General features: G+C 43.4%; 1 protein-coding gene across 1 annotated transcript in view; it reads left to right on the top strand.

Moving 5' to 3' along the window:
* Positions 1–14,250, top strand: part of LOC139266570 (protein eyes shut homolog) — a 262,566-nt gene that overhangs the window by 16,686 nt on the left and 231,630 nt on the right. Inside the window, exon 3 of the mRNA XM_070884165.1 lies at positions 1,244–1,512. Coding sequence (XP_070740266.1) covers positions 1,244–1,512 — 269 coding nt within the window. The remainder of the gene's footprint in view (positions 1–1,243; positions 1,513–14,250) is intronic.

The raw sequence follows: 14,250 nt of genomic DNA on the forward strand, positions 1-14,250 counted from the left end.
TTTGGTGTATAATTTTTTTGAGTCTATGAGTCTAACATTAATAAAGTTTGCTGCTAAGACATACATAACACTAACATTTTAATTAGTGGTGGAGAAATAGCCTGGTGAGAAGGAAAGGTTGCTTAGGTAACCCAAATTTCAATTCATTTGAAAGAAAAAGCTAACAGTTAATAAAGTTAATCATGGCAATTACAGTTTATTATATTTAAGTAGTATCTGTCACAGCGAATAAAATCTAAAATTAAATTATATTTAGTGTTTGCTGGATTTCATTGTGTACCCTTAATTATCGTTACCTTTCATGTCAAAAAAGCATATGGAATCCTTGGCTTTATAAATAGAGGTGTAAAGTACAAAAGCAAGCAAGTTGTGCTAAACCTTTATAAAACACTGGTGAGGCCCCACCTAGAGTATTGTAGCCAATTCTGGGCACCACACTTTAGGAAGGAATCCAAGGCTTTGGAGAGGGTGCAGGGGATATTTCCGAGAATGGTACCAGGGATGAGGGACTTCAGTTATGTAGAGAAGCTGGAATTCTTCTTCTTAAAGCCGAGAAGATTAAGGGGATATTTAACAGAGGCATTCAAAATCATAAAAGAGTTTTCATAGAGCAGGTAGGGAGAAACTGTTTCCATTGGCTGAAGGGTCGGTAACCAGAGGACGCCGATTTAAGATAAATGGCAAAAGAACCAAAGGTAATTTGAGGGTGATTTAAAAACATTTATGCAGCAAGTTGTTATGATCTGGAATGCACTGTCCGAAAGTTGTGGAGGAAACAGATTCAATAGTAACTTTCAAGAAGGAATTGGATACATACTTGAAGGGGAGAAAAGTACAGGACTATGGGGACAGAGCAGGGAAGTAGGACTAGCTCTTTCAGAGCACTGGCACAGGCACGGAGGGCTGAATGACCTGCTTCTGCGCTATAAGATTTAATGATAATTGTGAGTGCAGAGCAGAAAGACATTCGAGGTCCCTCCGTCCCCGCTTCCTCCAGAAAGAGTCTGTCCTTCTTCCTCCAATTGTTTTTTTTTCTAGAGGAAGGAGGGTCAGGAAGACTGTCTCTCCGCTGTACACTCATATTTGTTCATTTTTGGGAATATATGAAAACTCAAGGGTGACTTGTTGAGCTTAAATCCCACTCTCAATTAAACTTCTCTATGGAAAATAGGAATTGATCTGGCAAGGGTTTTGCCACATTGCTATTGCTGCTGACAATTGTTCCAATTCTGGTTTCCTGCAGATTTCCCGGGGTCAGCGCAATGCTGGCAGTTTCAACAGCAACTTCGGGGACTGCCCTTGCGGATGATGCAACCTCTTCATTGCTCCCAGCGTTGTTGACCTCTACCCTCCCAGAAATGAGCACGCAACTCCCACCGCCAAAGAGCTCCGACTGCCAAGAAGACATTTGCCAGAATGGAGGTACATGCCGTGACCTCTGGTTGCCCAGTGGTGCTGCAGCTTTACAGTGTGACTGCCCTCTACATTTTGCTGGGCATTTCTGTGAAAAAGGTAACTTTCTCTTAATAATAAACTGCTCTGTAATATCGCTAAGGATATGAGGTCAAAGGTCAGATGCTAAGAACTATGGATCTTTCTTGATGCTCCACTTCTGCATCCATGTTCAAGAAGCCTTTCCAAGTGTCTTGAAGAACAATTTAAAGAAAATAATTAATTTACCTTTTGTCGCACCAGCCAATAATTATTGATTACAATTATTTTTGAACTGTAGTTAGGTTGGTAGTTGTCGCAGCTGATCTACGCACAGCAAGATCCAACAAACAGCAAAGAGATAGATGACCAGTTAGTCTATAGTGGACACTGAAAGAAAGAATTTGCATTTATATAGCGCCTGTTATAACCTCAGGACGTTGAATTTACTATGTAGCAAACGTTTGAGTACGAACAGAAGCCCAGCTCGTAAGTTGAAGTATGTACACAACACCATTGCCAGTTATGACCCTTCCTCAACTAATGCTTCCTCTTTCTGTTGTTATCATATCTCTGGAACACTCTTGTACAGTGTTTCCTTTCTGTTGGATACCAGCTTTGTAGATATCACAATGCACACCACTTCCTATCTTCCAGATAAAGCTATAATGGACAAGCAATTCTCCAAATCCCTCTCCACGACCATTAAGGCAATGCTGAAATCAATTTATCACAATTGCATTCATCTCCAAACCTTCCTACCCCTCTGAGCAGCAATTTGAATGGTTTAGCCCGTGAAGAGCACTGGGAATTGAAATGCACAATCATGAAATGCTTAATCTTGTTTTGTGCACTGATTGAACCTCCTAATTACACTTTTCAGGAAAGCATTCATTCCAGTCGGATACAGTCAATCTGAAATGTTTGTTCTCAATTCTGGACTACCAACCTTAGAAAGGCAATGAATCCTCTGGAGTCTTTGAATCATTTTATCAATCCTTGTTGGGAATGCTTTTGATTTCAAATTGCCCTGTTTATTGCGACTGAATTTGGTACATAAGCACTTATCAAGTGGACTACCTGGCTTTAATTACTGTGGTTTTCGAGGAAGGTTTGTAATTGTATTTCAAAGTCTGGTATTAGCTCTCTGGTTTATGCAATGGAGTGGAATGTTACCATAATCTATACAGATTTGCCCATAATTGATAGTTATGTCAGTACCTGCTGTGGCTCAGTGGTAGCACTCTTGCCTCTGGGTCAAAAGAACATGAGTTCAACGTCCCACTCCGAGCCTCGAGCACAATATCTAGGCTGACGCTCCCAGTGCAGTTGTACAGATGAGGCATCAGAACCGAGGTCTCATTGGCCCTCTGTATGTAAAATATCCCACATACTATTTCGTAGAGCTTTTGAGAGGTTCTGTGGTTGTGAAAGGCGTTATATAAATGCAAGTCTTTCTTTCAAAACTTGCTCCTGATACAGTTAATCAAGATACCATTATATCAGCCTGACTGCTAATTGTTTCATTGGCAACCCCGAGTTAAATGGTTATGGGTGTCAGTTGCCAGGTTGGTTAAATTCAATCAGCTTTTTGCTGAGCTTTTAGATATGGCAATTTCCAATCGGAGACTGAAATAGACTGAGGCACATTACTCACTGCAGTGCAAGGTTTACCGATCTTCATTAACATTATCGCAATATTCGAATGTAACAGCCTGATTTTATTTCACTTAACCTTGAAGATAGAGTAAGATGAATAGGGAATTTCCATTCCAAGCCAATTAAGGATGTGAGGTCAAAGGATAGCTGCTAAGACCTATGGATCTTTCTTGATGTTCCATTTGTGTATTGCCTGTAAGAAATCTTTCCAACTGCTGACAGTGTCTTGAAGAACAATTTTAAGAAGTTTATGTTGGTGGCTGAAAGTACGAAAGAACTTTCATTTAAGCCAATTAAATCTAAGACAATTAGGGCCATTATTTAAGTGAGCTGTTTCTCACTTGCTGTCATTCAAATGTCAGCATTTCAGTGACCGAGAAAGAATGGCTTCTCACCAGGTGGGTTAGTCTTTCTCTTTCCGCAGCTGACTGACCTACTGTGTGGTTCCACAGTTTGGATTTTTGTGCTGCTGACTAACAGGGATTAGACAGGTGTTACTGCAACTATCCTACTGTTTTCCCTGCATGTGCAGACACACACAACAGAAAACACAGAACACACCATACAGAATGCACCACACACCATCCACACACACAACCAATAGCTCAGAGACTGTAGGGCTGGATTTTCGGCATTGCCGTTTTCGCGGTGGAAACGGAGGCGGGACGGGAAAGTTACCGCCCAATTAACGCTTGCGCAGTGCGGAGTAATTTTTGTCATCTGGGCCCTGTGTGCAGCGCAAAGGGAGGCGTTGTACGCTGCACAAAAATGGGAACCTCGTCAACTAATGTGCGGGGCTGGGAGTGCTCCGAGAGAGGCCTGGGGAGGGGGAGAAAAAAAGCAAAAAAACAAAAATCACATAAACATTGCCCACACCCTTACAACACAAATCACTACAAAAACATAAAAGAATAAACACTGGAATTGACCTTTTTTGCCGTCTATTTGCCTCACCACCGCCAGCATTGCTGGAACGCTGTGTTTTCCCTGGCAGTCATCGCGGGACGTGCTTCGGGGTGTACGGGTCGGGTGCGAGTCGAAACTACTGCCGGTGTCGCAACGAGAGGCATTGCAAACCTGGCGCAGCTCTCCCCGGCGGTGCTTCTAAGGGCCACGGCAAAACCCAACCGGAGGATCGCGACCGGACGCAAAAGACCTCACCGCCGCATTTTTCGCTGCGGAGGGTCAAAACCCGGCGAAACCCGGAGCGCAAAGGACCCGAAAATCCAGCCTAATGTGCGTGATTAGCAATGTTCCAGAACTTAGGGAACCTTGCCCTTGTGTGCGGGATGGCTGAGTTGATCTTCCTTCCCTGGGATGCAGGTGTTAGCTTTTGAAGTGTCGAGTCGATGAACCCCTTCAATGGTGGGGTTATCTGTTCCACTTGGATCATTGGTTCTGTCTGAACCTCTCATCCACATGAGCAATGATATCTGAGCTCGCTTCACTCTCAGCACCTTCCCTCAACTCAGACTCTTGTACAGTTCAGTGACGCACTTCTCTCTGCCCGTTCCCGGCTGGCGTAGATGTTTAATTTGACCTTGAATACCTCACTGTCTGTCCTGAATATACTTGTGCTCGTAAAAGTACCTTCTGCACATTTTCTGCAAGGTTACGCTTGAGGTCTGAGACCCTTCGTCAGAACTGGAAAAGTTAGAGATGCTGGAATGGTAACTTTGTTTCTCCCATCATGCATGCTGTCTAGCCTGCTGAGTGTTTCCAGCATTTTTGTGTTTCTGCACCTGTTGCGCAAACTAGGCTCTTACAGAAGAAGACAAGTGAGCCTTCTTCTAACTACAAAGAGAAACAAGAGATTCGAAGAAAATCTACAAAGTGAAGCTACCTTTGCTACTCTGCTGACTACAGACGCTTACTGACTGGCAGGATGCAAAGCCCTCTACTTTTATATCTTACTTTTTAAAAAAAGCTTCTTGCATTTAATTGACCAATCAGAGCAACACCTGTATTAGAAGGCCCTGCCCCATTTATGTCAATCACCTTTGCTAAATGTTGAGTTCCTGTGAATGTTATTGAGCCATTGAAACATGACCTTGCCCGAGCATGCCAGACATCAGGTCTGCAGTTCACCACCTCTTTACCTATCCAGCTCTCATTTCTCAAGGTGTCCACCTTGACTCGATGGGTAGCGCTCGCCTCTGAGTCAGAAGGTTGTGGGCTCAAGTTCCACACCGACAACCTGAGTACCGAATCTACGCTGTCACTTTAGTGCAGTACTGCGGGAGTGCTGCACTGTCGATGATGCCTTCTTTCAGATGCAAAATTAAACCTCTCACGTGGACGTGCAGGGAGACAGAGGGAAACAAAAAGGAGGCAAAAGCAAAAGACAGAAAGGAGATGAGGAAAAGTGGAGGGCAGAGAAACCCAAGGCAAAGAACAAAAAGGGCCACTGTACAGCAAAATTCTAAAAGGACAAAGGGTGTTAAAAAAACAAGCCTGAAGGCTTTGTGTCTTAATGCAAGGAGTATCCGCAATAAGGTGGATGAATTAACTGTGCCAATAGATGTTAACAAATATGATGTGATTGGGATTACGGAGACGTGGCTCCAGGATGATCAGGGCTGGGAACTCAACATCCAGGGGTATTCAACATTCAGGAAGGAGAGAATAAAAGGAAAAGGAGGTGGGGTAGCATTGCTGGATAAAGAGGAGATCAACGCAATAGTTAGGAAAGACATTAGCTTGGATGATGTGGAATCTATATGGGTAGAGCTGCAGAACACCAAAGGGCAAAAAACGTTCGTGGGAGTTGTGTACAGACCTCCAAACAGTAGTAGTGATGTTGGGGAGGGCATCAAACAGGAAATTAGGGGTGCATGTAATAAAGGTGCAGCAGTTATAATGGGTGACTTTAATATGCACATAGATTGGGTTAACCAAACTGGAAGCAATACGGTGGAGGAGGATTTCCTGCAGTGCATAAGGGATGGTTTTCTAGACCAATATGTCGAGGAACCAACTAGGGGGGAGGCCATCTTAGACTGGGTGTTGTGTAATGAGAGAGGATTAATTAGCAATCGCGTTGTGCGAGGCCCCTTGGGGAAGAGTGACCATAATATGGTGGAATTCTGCATTAGGATGGAGAATGAAACAGTTAATTCAGAGACCATGGTCCAGAACTTAAAGAAGGGTAACTTTGAAGGTATGAGGCGTGAATTGGCTAGGATAGATTGGCGAATGATACTTAGGGGGTTGACTGTGGATGGTCAATGGCAGACATTTAGAGACCGCATGGATGAACTACAACAATTGTACATTCCTGTCTGGCGTAAAAATAAAAAAGGGAAGGTGGCTCAACCGTGGCTATCAAGGGAAATCAGGGATAGTATTAAAGCCAAGGAAATGGCATACAAATTGGTCAGAAATAGCAGCGAACCTGGGGACTGGGAGAAATTTAGAACTCAGCAGAGGAGGACAAAGGGTTTGATTAGGGCAGGGAAAATGGAGTACGAGAAGAAGCTTGCAGGGAACATTAAGGCGGATTGCAAAAGTTTCTATAGATATGTAAAGAGAAAAAGGCTAGTAAAGACAAACGTAAGTTCCCTGCAGTCAGAATCAGGGGAAGTCATAATGGGGAACAAAGAAATAGCAGACCAATTGAACAAGTACTTTGGTTCGGTATTCACTAAGGAGGACACAAACAACCTTCCGGATATAAAAGGGGTCAGAGGGTCTAGTAAGGAGGAGGAACTGAGGGAAATCTTTATTAGTCGGGAAATTGTGTTGGGGAAATTGATGGGATTGAAGGCCGATAAATCCCCAGGGCCTGATGGACTGCATCCCAGAGTACTTAAGGAGGTGGCCTTGGAAATAGCGGATGCATTGACAGTCATTTTCCAACATTCCATTGACTCTGGATCAGTTCCTATCGAGTGGAGGGTAGCCAATGTAACCCCACTTTTTAAAAAAGGAGGGAGAGAGAAAACAGGGAATTATAGACCGGTCAGCCTGACCTCAGTAGTGGGTAAAATGATGGAATCAATTATTAAGGATGTCATAGCAGCGCATTTGGAAAGAGGTGACATGATAGGTCCAAGTCAGCATGGATTTGTGAAAGGGAAATCATGCTTGACAAATCTTCTGGAATTTTTTGAGGATGTTTCCAGTAAAGTGGACAAGGGAGAACCAGTTGATGTGGTATATTTGGACTTTCAGAAGGCTTTTGACAAGGTCCCACACAAGAGATTAATGTGCAAAGTTAAAGCACATGGGATTGGGGGTAGTGTGCTGACGTGGATTGAGAACTGGTTGTCAGACAGGAAGCAAAGAGTAGGAGTAAATGGGTACTTTTCAGAATGGCAGGCAGTGACTAATAGGGTACCGCAAGGTTCTGTGCTGGGGCCCCAGCTGTTTACATTGTACATTAATGATTTAGACGAGGGGATTAAATGTAGTATCTCCAAATTTGCGGATGACACTAAGTTGGGTGGCAGTGTGAGCTGCGAGGAGGATGCTATGAGGCTGCAGAGTGACTTGGATAGGTTAGGTGAGTTCGGCAAATGCATGGCAGATGAAGTATAATGTGGATAAATGTGAGGTTATCCACTTTGGTGGTAAAAACAGAGAGACAGACTATTATCTGAATGGTGACAGATTAGGAAAAGGGGAGGTGCAACGAGACTTGGGTGTCATGGTACATCAGTCATTGAAGGTTGGCATGCAGGTATAGCAGGCGGTTAAGAAAGCAAATGGCATGTTGGCCTTCATAGCGAGGGGATTTGAGTACAGAGGCAGGGAGGTGTTGCTACAGTTGTACAGGGCCTTGGTGAGGCCACAGCTGGAGTATTGTGTACAGTTTTGGTCTCCTAACTTGAGGAAGGACATTCTTGCTATTGAGGGAGTGCAGCGAAGATTCACCAGACTGATTCCCGGGATGGTGGGACTGACCTATCAAGAAAGATTGGATCAACTGGGCTTGTATTCACTGGAGTTCAGAAGAATGAGAGGGGACCTCAGAGAAACGTTTAAAATTCTGACGGGTTTAGACAGGTTAGATGCAGGAAGAATGTTCCCAATGTTGGATAAGTCCAGAACCAGGGGTCACAGTCTAAGGATAAGGGGTAAGCCATTTAGGACCGAGATGAGGAGAAACTTCTTCACCCAGAGAGTGGTGAACCTGTGGAATTCTCTACCACAGAAAGTAGTTGAGGCCAATTCACTAAATATATTCAAAAAGGAGTTAGATGAAGTCTTTACTACTAGGAGGATCAAGGGGTATAGCGAGAAAGCAGGAAGGGGGTACTGAAGTTGCATGTTCAGCCATGAACTCATTGAATGGCGGTGCAGGCTCGAAGGGCTGAATGGCCTACTCCTGCACCTATTTTCTATGTTTCTATGTTTCTATGTACCGGATCCCATGGCAATATTCCGAGAAGAGCAGGGGAGTTACCCCAATTCCCTGGCCAGTATTCGTCCCTCGACCAGCTCCTACAACAGAAGATCCGGTTATGTATTATTTTGCGATTTTGGGTTCTTGCTCTGTTGCCATGCTTCCTACATTGCAACAGTATCTACATTTCAAAAAGTATTGCATTGACACTAAAGTGCTTTGGGACATCCTGAAGTAATGAAAGGTGTAGATGCAAGTCGAATTCTTTTCCACACAAATTAGCAAATGGGGTATTTTTATCTCACTAAGTATTAGTCTGAATGGTTTGAATGTCCAAATGGCTTCATGACACCAGTAAGGAATGTCTGCTTGTGTATTCAAGCCTTTATGGTGTAATTAACGTAAAATCTTTCTAGCTTTATTAGCTTGAAAGTTTTTATGGCCTGTGTTTGACCCTGAGAGCAATGCCGATCAGGCACTTCCCAGCATTCAGTTCATCAGCTGTACTCCAGGTTCCGGGGCAGCCTTCAATCTGAAACGCCATTTTGAGCACATTTCAGGCAGCTTCCTGAGGAAATTCCCTTACGAATCTCAAAGGAACCCCTTGGACAATTTACAGGGCATATTTCCTACGCGGTCTTCATCTTCAGCAACAATGATGCAGTTGTGCCTAGGATGTTCCAGCTCAAAGAATGGGTCTTGTTTCATCCATGAGAGCCTTAGCTTTATGGGTTAGGAACATGGGAACAGGAGTAGGCCATTCAGCCCCTCGAGCCTGTTCCGACATTCAATTAGATCATGGCTGTTCTGTATCTTAACTCAATTTGTCCGCTTTGGTTACATAATCCTTAATACCCTTGATAACAAAAATAGGTTTATCTTATTCAATCAGATACAAGCAGAAACCCATAAATTCTACCTGTCTGGTTCAGGAGTATTTTGAAATGGAACCGTTCACACATAAGTGGTAAAAAAAAAAGTGAGCTGGTTCTCTCCTTATCTCCGAAAAGTTCGCTCGACTTGTGCAGTTCCGAAACCAGCAGCTTACTCAGCTGGGCGAAAGCAAATATTGATCAAACCACGAAGTGACCTTTTAGCTCCAGCACAGTTCTAATTGAGGCTTGCTGTTATACTGAAATAAGTGTCTTGATTTTCTGGAAGAAATTAATGTGCTTCAAAAGCACTAAAGTAGTCATTACTGGTGCACTTATTATGCAGCAGCTCTTTTCAAAGCACAAACTACTTCTGATGTGGTCAGGAACAGGAGAATGGTTCATTAAATCTTTGCGTATTAATAATATATGGCTTATACAAGTCAGTAATTGGCAAATAGGTTTTCCTCTTTTGTTTTGACATCTTCTGATCTGCCAGTAATATCTACCATCCAGTATCGGCTAACGTTCAACAGATTCCACTGAAAGAACAGAATGGGGCAATTGGCAATGGAACAGCAGAGATCATAGTCTAGCCTCCTGCTGTTCCATTATTTAAATGTGTGTTACTAAGGCCATTTAGGCGTGGATCGTATTTGTGTACTTCTTAATAGAATCTTACAGCACAGAAGGCGGCCATTGGTACATCGTGCCTGTGCCCGCTCTTTGAAAGAGCTGTCCAATTAGTCCCAATCCCCTGCCCTTTCCCCATAGGCCTGCATTTCTGTCTTTCCTTTTTAAGTATATATCCAATTCCCCTTTGGAAAAATTAATATTGAATCTGCTTCCACCACTCTTCAGGCAGTGCATTCCAGATCATAATAACTTGCTGTGTAAATCTTTTCTCCTCATCTGGTACAGACAGTAGTGGAAGATGGAGCAGGCAGTATTGCAGGTTGACATTCCACATGCATTCTTTTGGTATCCCCATCACTCAGTCAGCTTTGAGCTCTAATCATCAATCGGTTTCTAGTTCGAGTTAAATTTGGACATCAGTAAGGACTAGTTATATAACAGGCATCCGTTCTAGGTCAGTATCATTTTTTTTATTCATTCCTGGGATGTGGGCATCACTGGCAATTATTGCCCATTCCTAATTGCCCTTGAGAAGGTGGTAGTGAGGCCCCTTCTTGAATCGCTGTTTGTTGCAGCAATTTGGTAGCTTGCTGGGCCATTTCAGAGGGCAGTTAAGAGTCAACCACATTGTGGGTCTGGAGTCGCATGTAGGCCAGACTGGGTAAGGACAGATTTCCCTCCCTAAAGGACAGTAGTGAACCAGAAGGGTTTTTACAACAATCCAGCAGTTTCATGGTCACCATTACTGACGCTAGTTTTTTATTCCAGATTTATTTAATTAACTGAATTTAATGTCCCCCCAGCTGCCGTGATGGGATTTGAACTCATGACTCTGGATCAGTAGTCCAGGCCTCTGGATTACTAGCCCAGTGACACAACCACTATGTTACCATACCCCCTAATCGTAACAATGTAGTGACCAGACCCACACGATATCTGACCATCGGAAACGGAGCTCTGGGCATGCACACATGTTTTTGTCTCTGCTCACTCACATCCAAATTCAAGTTAAATATTAATGTTAGCAGAAAGACAATTGTCCCATCAGCCTTTGGCCACCATTTAAAAAAAAATGAAGCCCAGTTGACCGCTTGGGAACTTTCTAAACTCCGGCTCGTGCCAGATTACAGTTGTCCTTTTGCAAGTGTATGGTCATCTCACCGCCCCTGCCTAACTCGCGTTCTGGTGACGTCATGCTCATGTTATCCGGCAGTTTGGGGACCATTTGTAACCGTGTGCCACTCCCTGTGTCGGAGCCTTTCTGGTGGTGAGTGTGGTCGCAGAAATATAGCTCCAAGACCGCCTATTTCATTTCAGTTGATAGCTGAAATGTTTTGCACTGACTCAAGATGTATGCAGTATAATTAGTCTTCTGAAGAAGCCCGTGGAATGTTTAAAACCATTCTGCACATTGCTATTCAGAAAACAATTCTTCCTTCCCAATAAACTAAGATAATTAGTTTGATGGATAATTTAGCTGAAGAGCTATTACCTTTCATTTAGTCAATTTTACATGGTGGATAATCCACAATTTACAATTAGCGTTATCTACAGGAAAATTAAGAATTAGACTCTTTAAATTATTTTAAGCAATTTAAAAAAAAAATGTGGTAAAGTCTTACTTGGCATGCTTGTGGTGAGCTCTGCTCACGTTAGAGGAAATCCCTGACCTAATCTAGTGCTTCTTTTACAATGCTCTGAGGGATCTGCCAGGCATCCTGAGAACTCAGTGCTCACAAAATAGTGACAGCTAATTGGCCCTTTTTTGTTCTATCATCATCATCATCACGCGCAATCTTCCTCTGCATCGCCATGGCTTCTACCATTTGTGCTGTTGCTGCTAATTTACGGTCGATTAAGCTCACTCTCGGAAATGCTGCTCTTTATTCCCCCCAGATGCTGTGGCAAAACAGCCGGACTCCCATATGCGGAGATTACTCATTTGCATTACTCCCAGGAGAGCTTTCACATAATGAGGCAGATCAAGTATGGAGATAATTCCTCTGAGCGCTATTGCAGCGCCTGCAAGGAAAATGTTGTTTTTTTTTAAAACCATACCCTCGCACCGCTCCAGCAGATTGTGTGTATTTGCATTTTTATCATAGATAGATTGAACCGCAGTAATGAGCATATCTGTTTGGCTGCTCTTGTTATGGCTGGACGGCAATGAAAAGGGTCATGAGCTTGGGGATGGCATGTTCGTAATATAGAAATGATCAGAAAGATCTAACGTGGTTCGCGGAAAGCAAAACGGCTTCCAGATACATTCCACCCTCGTTATATCACAGTCTCTGGAGTAGAGTATTTTTGCAGATCATAATGAGGTATGTGAGGCAGTGAATTTCCTGTTACCGTGTGTAAAATATAACACTAAATTGAGGTCCCAAGACCCAGTAACCTTGAGAACTGGAATTCTTGTGAAGAGGGCAGGGTGGAATGCCTTCGCATAATACCCATTATTTACTGATTGTCAAACCAATTAAAGGTCAGGACCTTTTAGAGGACAGGTAGCACAGTTGGTTAAAAAATTGTTATTTCTCCTCTGAAGCCTGGGCTGGGCCAGTCGTACTAATGTTCCATTCTTCTCTTGGCCTTTTAATGCCTTCAATAAAAAGCATTGGGCAGCCTCAGCTTACTCCCTAGTGTACGAGTCTGCAGAATAAAACTGGCCTTAACTTTGTCTAGACTATCGATCTTACTCATAAGGGTCAGAAGGATGATTGAAGGGGAAAATGAGAATGTCACAGCGGTGCCGTGTGTGTTGTGGGAATACTCTGCTTAGGTTGAAGCACATTATTGGTTTAGAGGGGACTTGATTCTGCATCTGGCCACGCTCCACTTGACTTGCAGTACTTGGTGATGATGCTGGGTAACAAAAGTACTCAAATGCACCTTTTCCAGGTGCTTAAGATCATTTACCTGGCTGGCTGTGGAATAGTTTGATACAGAAGGGTTGAAATTGGTCACCATTATTGTAATGTATTTGCATCATGTGTTCTTTGCTTAAGAATTCATAGCAGCACATTGCTATTAAGAACTAGTTGGTTTATTAGCAAAGGTTTAACAATGACACTACACATTACCAGTACCTCCACTAGGCTCACAACCATCTGCCTCATTGTGATCCCCTGAACATAACTGGCTGGGGTTTTATTGAGTCTTCTGAACATCATGTGACTGCTAAGCCACTCCCAACACAACAGCTCAACAACTCTTTTGGGGGGAACAAAATAAACATCAGCTCAAGTGCCCCCCGATCTGTGGGACACTCCAGACACTTTTAACTGCCCCTTTATTTTTTTTAATGTTTTTTTGGGGGGGTTTTTTGTGGGGTTTTTTGTGTGATTTTTTGGGGGGCATTAAAACCATATATTTTACAAGTGCCCCCTATAAAAAGGGAGGGGGACACTAAAACCGGCAATTAAAACAAATTAAACTTTAAAACATATAAAGTCAAATTAAAATTTGGTTGCCGGGGGTAATAATGCACTCCAGTCCCTCCGGTGCCCACCTCTCGCTGAAGGCCGTGAGCGTACCAGTGGACACCGCCACAACAACAGCTCAACAACTCTTTTGGGGGGGGGGGGGGAACAAAATACACGTTAGATCAAGTGCCCCCCGATCTGGGGACATTCCAGACACTTAACTGCCCCTTTTTTTAAAAAAGTTTTTTGTTTCTTTTTTTTGTTTTTTTTTGTGTTTTTTGGGGGGGCATTAAAACCATATATTTTACAAGTGCCCCCTATAAAAGGGGAGGGGGACACTAAAAATCCGGCAATTAAAACAAATTAAACTTTAAAACATATAAAATCAAATTAAAATTTGGTTGCCGGCAGTAACAATGCACTCCAGTCCTTCCGGCGCCCACCTCTCGCGGAAGGCCGTGAGCGTACTGGTGGACACCGCCACAACAACAGCTCAACAAACCTGTGAGCATACTCACAGGTGCATATATTACAATTATGCCTATTTTCCAGAACGGCTTTACCAGGCTTATGACCTGGGCCCCAAGGATGCCTCAAGACCTTCCGCCGCCATATTGCCCTCAAATAATTTTCAGGCATCCGCGCCTAAGATAGGCGTTAGGCCCTTTGCATAATGAAAGACCTAATGCCCCTTTTAGGTCCCTTCTGAGAAATTGGGCTTCTCAATTTGGACCTGTTTCGTCAGGTGCTCTGGGCCTGGATGCGGCCTAGGAAGCAGCTGCCACCAAAAAGGTAAATGTAATTTTTTTTTTAAATATGCAAGTGGAGCCAGGAGGAGAAAAAGTGCTCCTGCTCTCTGCTCCACAGCTAGCTTGGTATC

Source organism: Pristiophorus japonicus, chromosome 7 (genome assembly GCF_044704955.1).
Source record: "Pristiophorus japonicus isolate sPriJap1 chromosome 7, sPriJap1.hap1, whole genome shotgun sequence".
In the NCBI taxonomy this organism is placed as follows: domain Eukaryota; kingdom Metazoa; phylum Chordata; class Chondrichthyes; family Pristiophoridae; genus Pristiophorus; species Pristiophorus japonicus.